Source organism: Ricinus communis, chromosome 6, assembly GCF_019578655.1.
Source record: "Ricinus communis isolate WT05 ecotype wild-type chromosome 6, ASM1957865v1, whole genome shotgun sequence".
Taxonomy (NCBI): Eukaryota; Viridiplantae; Streptophyta; class Magnoliopsida; order Malpighiales; family Euphorbiaceae; genus Ricinus; species Ricinus communis.
Genome location: NC_063261.1, coordinates 27109038 through 27125621, shown reverse-complemented (window position 1 = coordinate 27125621; position 16584 = coordinate 27109038). Strand labels below are relative to the sequence as shown.

Here is a 16584-nt window from a genome sequence, read left to right as displayed (position 1 = left end):
GAGACATTTATGATAAAAGATTTTCTAACATATAAGTGAATGTCTTTAGGGTTTTGAAGCTGGTTCTATTTTTTGATTTTTTTGATTATGATATACTAGAACTAAGTTTACTCTTCTTCATTATTAACATCATCAATTACTCCTTTGGTGACTATTTGGGTGAGAGATTTTTTAATTTCTTTACTTTTAACGGTTATTCTTTCTTTTATTGTACTTTCTAGTTCAAACCTTTTCACTCCCTTTCTTTCCTTGTTATTGTCATTCTGTCCTTTTCTTTGCTACTTTATATCCTTTTATTCCATGGACTACATGAAAGTGGATCATTTAGGGCTTCAACATTTCATCGAGCAAACTAAAAATCTTAACTGTCAAGACCCTACTTTAGATTTTACAATGAATGATTATTCAGATGAAGATGAAGGTCCCAAGGTAATAGGTAAAGTCATATCCACCAAAATTCTTAGCTTTCATGTGGTAAGAGGCTCGTCGCAATGCATGGAAGCGCAATATCGACGTGGGGTCAGGATATTTTGTTTGGCAATTTTCCTTCAAACCTTCTCCTTGGCATCGTGAAAATGAATGCTTTGGTAAGGATGGAAGCACCTGTTGAAGATGCGGATTCCAAATAAGATTAAAGTATTCCTTTAGAAAGCTATCTCTAAAGCTCTACCTACCGATATCGTTTTGCATCAAAGGTTGAGGTTAGAAAGGAAATGTCCACATTGTGGATTTTTTGAAGATTCTATGATCCTGATAGGCAAGATGAATAACTTCATGTTCCAAACGATGCTTCGAGTTGAATAAAGCATCATTTCTACTTCGCCAAATCCACCAAAAAAGGAAAGAAAAAACCTCTACGATCTTTGAGGAAGATGTCAAATTCTAAATGTCTTGCACTATGGTATCCCAATACTTTGCAAAGGAGTCAAATTCTTTACCAGATAGTATCCAAGGTAATAACCCTAAAAAATTTAATCCTGTATGCCCTCACGACTAGGTTAAAATTAATTTTGATATTGCATTTTCTCAATTCAATTGCGTGAATGGTGGTTTTGTTGCCATGAACTCAGATGAAACTTACTTGTCTTCCAGTTCGAAATTCTATCCTCATATCTCTAATCCTTTCTTTTTTTGAATGCCTAACCCTAAGAGATTACATGATTTAGGCTATAAATATGGCTTGGACCAAGGTTATTTTTGAGGAAAATGCCTTAGGATTCATTCAAGCAGTGTCCGGCCCAATTGAAGCTCCATCCTGTATTATGGCTTTTGTAGAAGACCTCTTTTCCTACAAGCTGTAGTTCTCCCATGTTCATTTTAATTTTGTCCCTCACTTGCTTAATGTATCCACTCATAATGCAGCTAAACTCTCTTTTCCTATGTTTTTTTTTTTTTTTTTTCTAAATTGTAACTTCTATCTCAGTTAAAAAAGAACTCTTAAAATTATAAATTTTTAAAGCAAATTGACGTTTAAAGATATTAATAACTTCAGGGACTCCAGTGAAAATGACCATGATAATCTTGATATCAAATGAAAAACCCCAAACAGAACACAGATGAACTAGAACCCTTTCTCCTTCCTTCTTCTTTCTCGCATAAAAAAATAAAAAAAAGTTTAACAATGTGGCGCACAATAGACAGTCACTTGAAAACAATTCGATTACCAGTCCGTACAATTCTCTTTTCAAAATCTCCATTAAACCCTGATTATCACTCTCTTCCTCTCCTAAAACCCTATCCTCGCCATTTCTCTCTTCCTAAAACCCTAACCCTGTCTCTTTCCACTTTTAGTGGACGCTCACATTATTATGATTCCACCACCACTAATTTAGGCATTTTGAGATGCGTATCTTCGCTTTCCTCCGCCTCCGCACCGCTGCCGCCACCGCCGCACACGGCGGTTGATTGGAACGAGCCGGTTTCTGGCACTGAAGTTGGCGATGGTAGTGGATATCGTTCTGTTGAAGAGGATTCTAAACTCTCGATTCCTGTTCGTGCTTATTTCTTCTCCACTAGGTTTGTTGAACTTATAATTTTGGTTGTGTCTCTTGTTAATTCTGCATTTTGCATTTTACGTTCCCTTTTGATCCTTGGTTTGGAAAGTCTAAAAAATTATTTAAATCATATGTAATTGAATACAGTTCTATTTAAATCATTACTAAATCCAAACAAAGCATCAGAGTGAATGAAATGAAAGCATCATGTAAAAGAATTGTTTGTAAGGAAGTCTGTTTATATAATTCTTATATGAAAAAGAGATATTTATTCAACCTAAATATATTCACATTGCAATATTATACTCATTTTAATGCTATTGATTGCACCCATCTTCTGATTATAAACGGGCAAAAGAAGCAGAATTTGCATTTCTGGCTGAGCCTTGAAAAATGGATTTATTTTAATAGAAAACTAAATGAAAAGGAATGCAGCAAGCAAAACCATTATGCATTCACTTATATTGTCTGGAAATGTATTTGTAATATCTGAAGTTTGGAGTGAATCGTTGTTGATTGTTTGTAGTGTGGATTTGAAGAGCTTAGTGGAACAGAACAAACCCAATTTCATTCCACCAACTTCTCGTATGACTAACTACGTTGTTCTTAGGTTTGGAAATTTCTTTGAACTCAGTGTAAGTTCTTTTTTGTTTTAATTTTTTTTCTTTTATAGGAAGTGTTTTCTTATACAGATTTGTTTTTAGAAAGGCTGTATGTTGATATGGATGCTGATAAGTTGGATGTATCACTGAAAACCGTAACTAACATTTTTCTGTTTTAGGCTTTGGGCAGTTGCATAAATGGAAGCAATTGCTGTTACATGGTAGTGTTTCAATATGGATCTATTGTCTTGTTTAATGTTCGTGAGCATGAGGTTGATGATTACTTGAAAATTGTAAGAAACCACGCATCAGGATTGCTTCCTGAAATGAGAAAGGATGGTGAGATATTGCTTAGTTTGATTTGAAATTAATGTGTATATTCTCTCTAGACATTAGTAGAAGTGCAAGAGAAATTCTATTCTTGGTAGGTGAATATGTAACAGATGAGATGGACATAAAAGTGATTTCATTCATGTTAAAATGGATCTTGAATTGAAGAAGTTACTTTTGCATGCTGTGAAAATTAATGAAGTAATGAAGTCTAAAAAGCACTGCGACCCAAAGCAGCTTAGAAATGCACATGTAAACATGCATGTTGTCTCGAGTCTCAATCATTTGATTGGAATAATCGTTGAACTGGACATTGTGACAACATGCATGTTTATGTTAGTTGCGTGAATAATTGGGAAATTGTCCATGATGCCACAAATTAAGAGATTTTGCTTTTTTATTAAAAAAAATGGACCTTGATTTTCTTATTATGCTGCTGCAAGAATATGAGGTGAGAGAGAAGCCAACTTTGAACACGTGGATGCAAGGTGGGTTGGATTACATAATGTTGCAGTTCTTGAATATTGATGGAATCCGTACAATTGGTAGTGTTCTTGGTCAAAGTATTGCTCTTGATTATTATGGACGCCAGGTATGTATTCTCTGAGGGCATCTCAAAAAAGTCTAAATTGGTCCAACTTTCATGCTTAATTATCCCTATAACCTTGCTTGTTTTCTCTTAGGTTGACGGGATGGTTGCTGAATTTACTGATATAAATCGTGGGATGGAGAAGACTGGAACATTTTCCATGGATAGCAAAAAACTTTTTCAAATAGTGGGGAAAGCAAATTCTAATCTTGCTGATGTGATTCTTAAGCTGGGACTCTTTGAGAGGTAAAGTTCTGTGCACTACTGCATGTGCGAGTAAATATATATGATCTCTTTCATGGAGGCTATTTTTGGAGATCCAAATAGGGCAGAATGAAATGAAAAGAAAGTGAAAGCATTCCTGTGGTTGATCTCATTTGAGTATTGTCGCATATTTGAGTTATTCAATAAGGTAATGGTTTTTGGCTGCTTGAAAATGATAGGGAGAAACACACATAAAAACTAAAAGAAATATGGAACTGCAAGTGCTTATATATAGTATTTGCTGCACATTTTTTTCTTTTCTATTTTTTAGTATTTGTTGCACATTAAAATAAAGCTTTGTTTCATTTCATATTTCTCTCTTTCTTACAATATCTTTTTCTTTTCCAATGAAAACTGAGTGCATCATAATGCTCTAGGAAAAGAATGATACATGGGCATAGTAAGAATGGGGTATGTTGCGGTAGATTTGATAGCAAGGATAAAGCAAACCTTGTTGCATAGCTGTAGCTATTCTTTTTTCATGGGGAAAGGGGAAGTGGGAGCTCGAACCTAAGCCTCCAGCACGAGCTCCATAAAGTTCTTCCACTAGGCTAAAGGCGTAGTGGTAAAGCTGTAGCTATTGACTCTTTTGACTCTCATAGTTATGCTATCTTCCAACTCTTGTTACTTCACTCTGCCCATTCAACTAAGCAATCACTTGGGTTGGCTAAGAGACTTGGGGGAGTATATTGGATTAAGAGAATTAAAGACTGTTATGAAATTGAAAAGTCAGGGTGTATTCAATAATAACTTTAGAAGATTCTGTAAAAGTCATGGAATATTCAGTATTGAAGTTTAAATACTTTAAAAGAGTTCATTGAAATCAGGAGTATTCAATTACAAGTTTTGTGAAGTTTATAAAAGTAAATTGGTATTCAAAAAGTAATCGACTGTAATAGATATAGATTTTTATATGCTATGGATGAATTCTTATATAGTAGTATAAATGAAAAATCTCAAGAATTTCTTTCACGTTCCCTCAAAATTTCAATAGACTCTCTTTTAGGACTCATCGTTCTTTTTCTCGAATTCTCTTGCACTATTGTCATTATTCTTCTTCACTATATTCTCTAACTTAAAAAAATAAAAATAGATTGGTTGAAGCTCAAACCTAACTAATATTATTCTCTTGAACTCATAAATACAAAAAAAAAAAAAAAAACCGAACTTCTTAATTTAATTTTAAGAGGGGCCTTATTAAAAATTTGAATTTTAAGTGAAGAGTATTGATTTATGAATGATTGTTTTGAGCAAATAACCCTACCATAGACTTCTAGGTTTTCTTAAGAAGATCATTTCGATAATTGTTTCTATTTATAAGAGATGATTGTTGTTGGTTTATGAATTTATCAAATAGATAATGTATAAGATATATTAAGTATGATATGAAATTGGTGGTTTAATTGGAGACGAACCGTGATATGACCATTTTGTTTTGGAGAAAATTATTGTTCTTGACAAAAAAGGGTGTTCATGTCATGAGAAATAAAATTTAAAGTGGATATAGATTTAACACAAAAATGAAATGAAGTTCGTTATTTGTTTATGTTGTTGTAGATAACATTATGTGGAACAATATTTGAAGTAAACTTTAAAAGAAAAGAAAGAAAAAGAAGAAAAAAATAGTAAGAGCATAATAATTAATTTCATTTATGAACTATATAACAAGTCATTCATAATTTATGAACTATACAAAAGTCATTAAAGATTTATAAACTTTTTAATAGTAATTTACTTAAAAAAGTATAAAAATATTTAAAAGTCATAATTTTAAATATTTGAAGTTTTGCCTCGGCGCTAAGAAGCATCTAGACCATTGATCTTTCTAGCAAACCTTGAGGCAACATGAACAAGAAGAAAGGAAAACTATACAGCAGAAAAAGAACTAAGGAGGGTGAAATAAGAGCAAATGATTGAATATGAAAGTCATTCATAAGTTTATGAACTATACAAGTCATTAAAGATTTATAAACTCTTTTAAAAGTAATTTACTTAAAAAAAGTATAAATATCTTTAAAAGTCTTAATTTTAAATATCTGAAGTTTTGCCTCAGTGCTAAGAAGCATCTAGACCATTGATCTTTCTAGCAAACCTTGAGGCAACATGAACAAGAAGAAAGGAAAACTATACAGCAGAAAAAGAACTAAGGAGGGTGAAATAAGAGCAAATGATTGAATATGAAAGTCATTCATCAGTTTATGAACTATACGAAAGTCATTAAAGATTTATAAACTCTTTTTAAAAGTAATTTACTTAAAAAAAGTATAAATATCTTTAAAAGTCTTAATTTTAAATATTTGAAGTTTTGCCTCGGTGCTAAGAGGCATCTAGACCATTGATCTTTCTAGCAAGCCTTGAGGCAACATGAACAAGAAGAAAGGAAAACTATACAACAGAAAAAGAACTAAGGAGGGTGAAATAAGAGCAAATGATTGAATATGAAAGTCATTCATAAATTTATGTATTATACAAAAGTCATTAAAGATTTATAAACTCTTTAAAAGTAATTTACTTAAAAAAAGTATAAATATCTTTAAAATTCTTAATTTAATACGCCCTCCTTAGTTCTTTCTCTGTTGTATAGTTTTCCTTTCTTCTTGTTCATGTTGCCTCAAGGTTTGCTAGAAAGATCAATGGTCTAGATGCCTCTTAGCACCAAGGCAAAACTTCAAATATTAAAAATTAAAGTTAATTCTCTCTCCTTCCCTGATCCCTAAATGTCTTATTTGACATGTTATTTCTTGTGTATGATAACTCCAAAATTTTTGTTGGTTTCAACAGATCAGATATTGCTTGGAAAGATGCCAAATATGCTCAGATATGGGAATATTTAAGAGATGAATTTGAATTAACTCAAAGATTTGCAAGTCTTGATTTCAAATTGAAGTTTGTAGAGGTAACTTTGTCCTATAAAGAAGTGCTTTTGATTTTATTATTGCCATCAAGGGTCAAGAATATGTCGCTTTACATGACACCCTGTTTTCTCGTTGCAGCATAATATTCGCTTTCTTCAGGAAATTCTGCAAAATAGGAAGTCAGACTTCTTGGAATGGCTCATCATTGTGTTGATTAGTGTTGAAATCATTATATCTGTATTTGACCTTGCTCTGAGGTCAGGATTTAAATTCTTCAAATTGTTTTAACATTGATGTCCAGTCACGCTTGAAATTTTTCTGATTCAAACTGGCACCAATTGTATAGTTTTCTTCTAATGCCAAAATATTCTGTTCCCTGTAAGTAATCATATGATACATGCGACTTTGGTGCCTGGTCATAGTATGGAGCTTTTCCCAACTTTTCGTTGTGATGATTTTGATGCTTAGTTATATAATATAGAGCTGTTTTTACTGAAGCTTTTAGGTTCTTTTTATTGTTAATTACAATTGGCAACTGAAGTCTTTTTCCTGTTTTTTTTTTTTTTTTTTTTTTTTTTTTTTTTTTTTTCTTTTCTTCTTTTTGTTTGATGGAAAGGCAACTTTTGTTAATTTGGGACAAATGTATGCAATCTGTTGAAATGAAAATTTCCTTCTGATATAAGACAATAAAATCTTTGATATATCAAATAAATAATAAATGAGGTTTATACAATAGCTATCTTCAATATGGATAACTGCATGTGGTTTTGGCTTATTTTATAAACAAAAAGAACAAAGTGAGAGCTTTTAAATGAATAGGAATCAAAGAAGGAACTTGGAGTGAAAAGAAAACAAAGTCCTCTGTTTGGCAGCAAAAGTTCTATACCCTTGGAAAAGAAGCGAATTTTACAGAGTTAGAATGGTAAGAATGGTGGCTGATGTTTGTTTTAAGTTTATTCTTTTGAGTTTAAATGGATTTGAACCCAAAAGCTTAAATTCCTGTTCCAACATTTTTAAAGCCCTCTCTCTCTATTCATAACCAAGTTTTGTCTGCTCAGTAGAGTTTTCAACTCTCACCCTTTTTGTTATAAATGAAGTTATCTTTTACCTTCGATGTAGAAATTGAAAGTCCATAAAATGCATGACAGGGATTGAACTTTTATTTCTTATTTCTTGATTTTCCTTGAGCATTCAAGATTTTTAGAACTGGGTTCTTAAATAATGAGAAATTGAGAGTTTTAGATCTCCCTATCAATAGTCTACATTGGAGATGTACTCTTATTTCTGAAATATCTCTACCATATAATAAGATTATTCTATTTATATATATGTTAAATTTTTTACTTTGAAAAATTATATCATAAAATAACACTGCAATGCATTTTTATTCTTTAAATATGAAGTAGAGAGTTGATTTGGCTCTTTATGTATGAATAGCTAAATTTTACTCTCTATTTTATACATAATAAATACACCACCATAAGATTCTATACAGTTGATTAATTAATATTTGAATTTTTATTTTTCTATTGGTAAAAATTAAATAAAATAAAAAAAATTAAAGCCATTAATGCTTATGAAAATAAAAATAAAATAAAAATAATAAAATATTAAGAGCCTATTAGATTTAAATAAAATATTTTATTTTATATCTAAATATTCTTTAAGATGCTTTTTTTATTTATTGTAAAAACTATATTCTTTAAAATAAAAATTACCATTAGGATAATGCTATTAGAATAAAAGCATTAGTAGACAAATAGAAAATTAACTTTTATGTTTAAAAAATTGGTTTATCTATAAATCGGTCTTACCTTTAATAGTAAGTAAACTTTTAACTCGGTAAGAAGATTGCTTTAGGTTAGTTACTTGGTATGGATCCTCCAATCCGTCTTTTTAAAAGTCTAATTACCTAATAATAATATTTATAACCCACCGAGTGTGCCCTTATTAAGTCCATGAGTTTTTGGATTTCTTTTTAATATTCTATTACTTTATGGTTCCAAATCATTATTTTTACCGAAAATTTGATTGGAGGCTGGAATTGAAATTAAAATTTTAGTTTAACACTAATTTTGAGAAATTTGGAAAAATAGTTAAAATTGTTAATATATCAAAATTTTAATTTTTTTTAAATAATTAAGCCATTTAAAATAATACAATCAATGAATAATTTATTGATTAATATAAGTGATGTTAAGGTTAAGGCCAATACTATAAAATTACATTGTCACACTTATACTTTTAAAATATATATTTTTTTATCTTTAATCTTTAGTTTGTTTTTTTTGGTAAAATGTGAATTGACTTTTCAAAATAATTAATTAAGAAAATAAAAAAAACATTTTCTCATAAAAAATATTTATTACTATTAATGTTTTCTATTTTTCATTATTCTTAATTTATAATTTATAAAAAATAAAATTAAAAATTTAGCACTTTACTTTTAGAATATTTATATTATGATCATGCAATCCTTAATTTTCTATTATTTTTTTGACAAAATTGTGAGTTTTTTTAAAGAAATTTATTAAAAAAAGAGACTAAATAATTAAATTTTAATAATTAAAAAGGACCTTTTTATTAGTATTTTTAATTTATTACGTCTTAATAATTCTTTTTAACTTTTCATTCATTACAACATCTTTAAAATAAAATATTATTCATTGAGACTGATAGCATTGAACTAAATATCAATATAATAATACCATACCTATTATTAGACTACTAAACTAGTAATGATATTATAAAATATAAATAAATATAATAATTTTCTATTTATAATTTATAAGAATATGTAATATTTAGGATTTAGAAGACTCAAATTATCCACATGATCGACAAATAAATATATTAATGATATAATAGATACAAGTAGTAAAATCATTATCCTTTATTTTATATTTTTGATAAATTATGAACGAAAAAGAATAATAAATGAGAAATATTAATTTTGTAAATATTTTTATATTAGAAAATGATTTGTTACTTTTTAATTATTTCTTTTTAAATTTTTAGCTCACAATTCATAAAAAAATAACAAATTAAAGATTGTGTATATATAAAAAACATGCAATGTGCTACTTCTAGCTTGCCATTACCCGAATAATATCAATGAATAAGAAGAAAGGAGAAATAGATAATGTAGAGGGAGAAGCTTCTTACCCCTTTGGAAGCTAAAAAGTGATAGAAAAAGTATAAAAAAGCTCAAAAACATATAATTTTAAATTATAAAAGTAACTTATTTTACAGATAACATGTTAAGCCATTTAAAATAGATGACCAGTTTAACAAGTAACTAGTTATATCATCTAATGGTCAAGATTAAAAATCATTGATCTAATGATTAAAAATATCATATCTATCTATAAACCAGGTACATCATAGAAATATTCTTAGAAAAAGATGATGTAATATTAATAATTAGACCACGCCATACCAAAGCTGGACATGTTTAAGGCTTATGATAAGGTAGAATCGCATTTTTGAAGATCTATTTTATTGATAGTTGGATTAAGTTGGTGATAAGATGTGTTACCATTGTGTCATATTCTTTACTGATTAATGGTAACAAATCTGATATCGATGAAGTGGAAATAAGGGTAAATCTACAAAAGGATCAATTAGAGATTCAATAAAATATATTTTAAAAAACATTAAAAATAAATGAGTGGGTATAAAACTCGTACGAAAATAAACAAATAACAAAAAGAAGTAAATAAGAAATTTAATATTATATCTCATACAATAAATAAATTTTAAAATTTATTAACTAGTTGGACAAAAGTCGGTGAAAAAGTTTGATAGCTCTTAACTTTTATCTCAACGAGTCTCAATAATAACATCACTAAAATATAGAAATTAAATTTAATACACACTTGTAGATGTATTTCAATGATCCTAGTAGCAACATGTACAAAGATGCTTTATTATCGGTCCAAAGTACGGAACTCTGCCATAAGCACGCACACATGTCTCCAAAAGATGGCTATCCAATATACGCTCCAAAAATATATATATATACTGAATATTATTCCAAATACAATCTATTATTTTTTATATTACTTAATTAACACTAGATATCTAAGTGTGATCTACCATACATTCAAGTGTACAAAATTTTTATTTATAAATATAAAAAAAATCTAAATCGCCATTATCTGTTCTCGAACTCTAGGAAATATCTTAGTTTTTCTAAATTAAATTTATTAAAGACAAGAGTTTCTTTTTATAAAATTAAATAAAATTATACATATAATATAATTAAAAATTATAATATTATAAATTTATCCACTCATATGCTCCGTAACAGAAAGAAAAAAAAACACTTTTAGCAAATTAATAGACCACTCGAACCCGCGGCAAACTATAGGTCTTTGTCTAGAATAAAAGATAAAATTAAATTAGAGGCTCCATTGTCATTGTAAAATTAAGATCTAACCATTAATCGAGAAGCAACATATGAAACCTGTAAATGCATAAGATTTTATTGAAAATAAATCTTAATGATTTATTGAGGGATAGCGAAACGAACATAAAGTACGATCTATTTATTATGAAGGATCGCGTATTATTTCCACAAAACAAGTAAAATAAATATTGATGGCGCAGCCGCATGCGGTGGCCAAAAAGTTTTGACATGCCAGAATGGAAAACAAAGGATACCATCATGAAGCTAACAACGAAAGGAGTCCAATCGTACAACTTCATCGCATGAAGCCTCACGGTCATCGCAAATCGTGGTCGGAAATCTTTGATCCGACCACCGGCCAAAACGGCAAAGGGCAACTTTCCAGACTGGCGTTTTAAGGGATGGGGAGTCTTCCTAGGTGGGTCTAGCGCCAGCGGCACCTAGAACGATAGGGATGAGAGGTGGCAGCCATGTGATGCTTCTGTCTCTGCTTTAACTTGGTTTTTTTTTTCAGCGAGTTGGAGGCGTAGCTCTTATCAAAAGCGAGCTCACCAAGGTGGGGACATCATGTTGATAATTAGGGATTTGTATCTCTCCCACATTGTTAAGTTATTAATTTTTAAGGAGTATTTCTCCCACATTGCTAAATTAACAATGTTGAGGTACCTTCCAAGCCTATATAATATAGGCCTCACCTTGTTATTCAATCATCCCAAAAATAAGAGAAAAATATTAGAGAGTTAAGCAATTATTTTTCTCCTATTATAAAGAGAGAATTTTAATGTTTTCTCCTTAATAAATAGAGAGTTTGTAACTCCTATTATTTTCTTATAGTAAAATTCTTCTATCCTTGCCCGTGGTTTTTACCCTAATTTGTTTAGGGGTTTTCCACGTAAATCTGTGTGTTTTATTGTGTATTTTGTCTTACTTTATCTTTATTTTCTCAAATTATTAGCTGTGATTTTGCTCTATCAGGTTCATATTTTTCTACAATTGGTATCGAGCTTGGTTGGCAAGAAATTTCTTAAAATTCGGTGGTTACCACCGATCTTTCACATCGGAAGAGAATTTTTGAGGTTTCTTTGGTGCAAAAGAGCTTGTGTGGAGTAGTAAGAATACTTACAATTTAGGGAAGGTTCATCTAAGGAGATTGGTATTTAAGAGGTCCGGCCATGACCCTCCGGGAACTTACCTAGTGAGTTGTGTTTATTACTGCGGTTCATTTTACAAGCTAAAAGGCACCGTTTGTGATAGAAGCAATGGCGGCAAAATTTGAGATTGAAAAATTCAACGGGAGTAATTTCTCACTGTGGAAATTAAAGATAAAGGCTGTATTGAGAAAAGACAATTGTCTTGCGGCTATCAGTGAACGACCGACAACACTCACAGATGATAATAAGTGGAACGAGATGGATGGGAATGCTATTGCAAACCTTCATCTGGCATTTGCAGATGGGATCTTGTCTAGTATAGAAGAAAAGAAAACGGCAAAGGAGATTTGGGACCACCTCATCAAGCCAAGTCATTACACAACAAAATTTTCCTTAAGAGGAAACTTTACACATTAAGAATGTCGAATCTACTTGATGTGAGCACCTTAATGTCTTGAATACTCTATTTTCTCAACTCATATCTTTGGGCTATAAAATAGAGTCACAAGAACGTGCAGAACTTCTACTCCAAAGTCTACCTGATTCGTATGATCAACTCATCATCAGTTTGACAAATAATGTTGTTACCGAAATTCTAGTCTTTGATGATATAGCAGCCGCTATTCTTAAAGAAGAAAATCGGCGAAGGAATAAGGAAGACAAGAAGGCAGGTTCATAACAAGTGGAAGCCTTGATGGTGATGAGAGGGAGATCAACAAAACGTGGCCCAAATGGGAGTCATAATCTTGGTAGACCAACATCAAAGAGTAGGAAGAATTATAAATGCTACCATTGTGGTAAGAAATGTCACCTGAAGAAGGATTGTTGGAGTTTAAAGAATTCCAATCCTCAAGGGAATATGGCATACACTTTGGATGATGGAAATGTATTGTACTGTGAAGCAGCAATATCAACTGAGAGCAGGAAGAGATTTGCTGATGTATAGCTTCTTGACTTAGGAGCAACTTATCACATGACCTCTCGAAGAGAGTGGTTCCATCATTATGAACCTATCTTAGGAGGATCTGTGTATAGTTGTGAAGATAATGCCTTAAAGATCATAGGCATTGGAACCATCAGGTTGAAGATGCATGACGGTACAGTCCGCACTATTCAATGAGTGCGACATATGGAAAGTCTAAAGAAGAATTTGTTATCTCTGGGACAACTGGATGATCTTAATTGCATTATCAAAGTTCAGAAAGGAATCATGAAGATTAGCCGAGGAGCGCTTGTAATTATGAAAGGAGAAAAAAATTGCTGCTAATTTGTATATATTTTTGGGAGAGACTGTGCATGAAGCAGAAGCATCTGTTGCTTCAAGTAGTTCAAGCGAGAGATCTGCAATGGTGTGGCATCAAAAGCTTGGTCATATGTCTGAACAAGGCATGAAGGTTCTTGCTGAGAAAAATCTACTTCCTGGTCTCACAAATGTGTCATTACCCTTTTGTGAGCATTGCATAACAAGCAAGCAGCATCGACTACAGTTCAATACTAGAGCATTGTTCGGAGCTGCAGGCCTAAATAAGGCATTGATTGATCAAAAGATACCGATGGAGATGTGGAATGGGAAGCCAGTTGATTATTCAAACCTCCATATATTTGGAAGTTCTGTGTATGTGATGTATAATACCCAAGAAACTACAAAGCTGGATCCAAAATCCAGGAAGTGTTTGTTCTTGGGATATCGATGGTGTGAAGGGTATCGCTGTGGGATCCCAACGCCTACAAGGTTATAATCAGCAGGGATGTAATCTTCTTAGAAGATAAATTGAAGGGAGAAGATGATAGCACTTCAAAAGAAAATTCAGAGACTACAACTATACAGGTGGAAAGAAAATCTACAGAAGAAGATTCTTCCCAAGTAGCACCAGAGCACGAAGAGGAAGAACCAAATTGAGTTTGAAGAGCCGGTACCGAGTTTGAAGAGTCGAACTTGGAAAGGGAAAACGTATAAAATTTACACCAACTGGCGGAAAGATTATGATATAGGCGTAATATCGCATCGCCTTCTAATCGAGGAAGGGAGCCATCAACTCTCCAAGAAGCAATGAGCAGTTCAGATGCATCTCAGTGGATGGCAGCAATGCAAGAAGAGATGGAAGCTCTACATAAGAACAAGACTTGGGAGCTTGTGCTACTACCACAAGAAAGAAAGGCCATTGACAACAAATGGGTCTTTAAGATCAAAAGAAATAGTGATGATCAAGTGGAGCGGTTTCGTGCAAGAATGGTGGTGAAAGGATGCTCAGAAGGAGGGGATTGACTTCAACGAAATATTTTCCCCTGTGGTTCGATTAACAACTGTTCGATTAGTCTTGGCGATGTGTGCTATATTTGACTTACATCTAGAGCAGCTAGATGTGAAAATAACTTTTCTTCATGGAGATCTTAAGGAAGAAATTTATATGCTCTAGCCAGAAGGTTTTGAAGAAAAAGGAAAGCGAAACTTGGTTTGTAGGTTGAACAAATCTTTATACGGTTTAAAGCAGGCGCCGAGGTGTTGGTATAAGAGATTTGATTCCTTCATCATGAGCCTTGGATACAACAGACTTAATGCAGACCCTTGTGCATATTTCAAGAGGTTTGGTAAAAGTAATTTTATTATCTTACTGTTGTATGTAGATGACATGTTGTTAGCAGGCCCCAACAAAGATCATATTGAAGAACTAAAGGCACAGTTGGCTAGGGAATTTGAAATAAAGGACTTGGGACTAGCAAACAAGATTCTAGGGATGCAAATTCACCGAGACAGAAATAATAGGAAGATTTGGCTTTCTCAGAAAAATTATTTGAAGAAGGTCTTGCGACGCTTCAATATGCAAGATTGTAAGTCAATTTCTACCCCACTTCCTATTAGTTTCAAATTATCCTCCAGTATGAGTCCTAGCAGTGAAGAAGGAAGGATGGAAATGTCTCGAGTATCGTATGCATCAGTAGTGGGGAGTTTAATGTTCGCAATGATTTGTACACGACCAGACATTGCACATGCAGTGGGAGTAGTAAGTCGGTACATGGCGAATCCTGGCAGAGAGCATTGGAATGCTGTAAAGAGGATCCTAAGATATGTTAGGGGAACCTCAGATGTTGCATTGTGTTATGGAGGATCAGACTTTATTATCAGAGGATATGTTGACTCAGATTAGGCAGGTGATCTTGATAAAAGTAAATCTACTACAGGGTATGTGTTCACACTTACTGTGAGCACACAAGCTAGTAAGGAAGCGGTATGGTTGAAAATGATGATGGAGGAACTCGGGCATGAACAAGAGCATATTCCTCTTTCATTCAAAGTCAAAGCACATACGAGTCCAAGATCACTTCGTTAGTGAAAAGTGGAAGAGGGCATCGTGGATATGCAAAAAATTCATACTAAAGATAACCTAGCAGATTTTTTGACGAAGGCAGTTAACACTAATAAATTTATTTGGTGTCAATCCTCTAGTGGCCTGATAAAAGTATAAGCAGCATGGAAAGGCAAGGAAGAAAGAACGGTGTGAAGATTTGACTGATCCTCAATCAAATCTTCAAGTGGGAGATTGTTAATATTTGGGGATTTGTATCTTTCCCACATTGTTAAGTTATTAATTTTTAAGGAGTATTTCTCCCACATTACTAAGTTAACAATGTTGAGGTACCTTCCAAGCCTATATAATAGAGGCCTCACCTTGTTATTCAATCATCCCAAAAATAAGAGAAAAATATTAGAGAGTTAAGAAATTATTTTTCTCCTATTATAAAGAGAGAATTTTAATATTTTCTCCTTTATAAATAGAGAGTTTGTAACTCCTATTATTTTCTTATAGTAAAATTCTTCTATCCTTGCTCGTGATTTTTACCCTAATTTGTTTAGGGGTTTTCCACGTAAATCTGTGTATTCTATTGTGTATTTTATCTTACTTTATCTTTATTTTCTCAAATTATTAGCTGTGATTTTACTCTATCAGGTTCATATTTTTCTACACATCACGCACTCACTCTTTTTGTGATGCATGGAGGCAGAAAGGTGATGATTGGCGTTCGGAGAAGTGAGAGGGAGGAAGAGATTGGAAGTGGGAGGAGAGAGAGAGAGTTGAGGGGCTAAAACTGAATTTTACCTATACTATATATGTCCATTTAGTAACCATAATAATATTCTTTTTATATACATTTATTTACACATATTTGTATTTTTAAATGAATATAATTAATTAAATATTTTTCTTATATAATTAAGTGCATATCCCTGCCTATACAGTAAATAGATAAATGATAACATATATTTAGTTTAATAAAGTTGCAATCAATTCCTTCAAAAATTTCACACCTTATTTAAAAAAAAATCTAACTAAAACATATATACATACATGCTTGTGTGAATTATGAAATTAAGAGAGAATAAAAATGAT

At 31.9% G+C, this 16584-nt stretch overlaps 1 protein-coding gene across 1 annotated transcript; it reads left to right on the top strand.

The window, feature by feature from the left end:
* Positions 1 to 1483: 1483 nt before the first annotated feature.
* On the top strand, positions 1484 to 7131 carry LOC8281964 (protein RETARDED ROOT GROWTH-LIKE). The gene is made up of 7 exons (XM_002523873.4): positions 1484 to 2016; positions 2521 to 2629; positions 2776 to 2935; positions 3370 to 3518; positions 3610 to 3761; positions 6561 to 6675; positions 6773 to 7131. Exons 1-7 carry the CDS (start codon positions 1532 to 1534, stop codon positions 6920 to 6922), a joined length of 1320 nt encoding a protein of 439 aa, XP_002523919.3. The 5' UTR covers positions 1484 to 1531; the 3' UTR covers positions 6923 to 7131.
* Positions 7132 to 16584: the final 9453 nt, after the last annotated feature.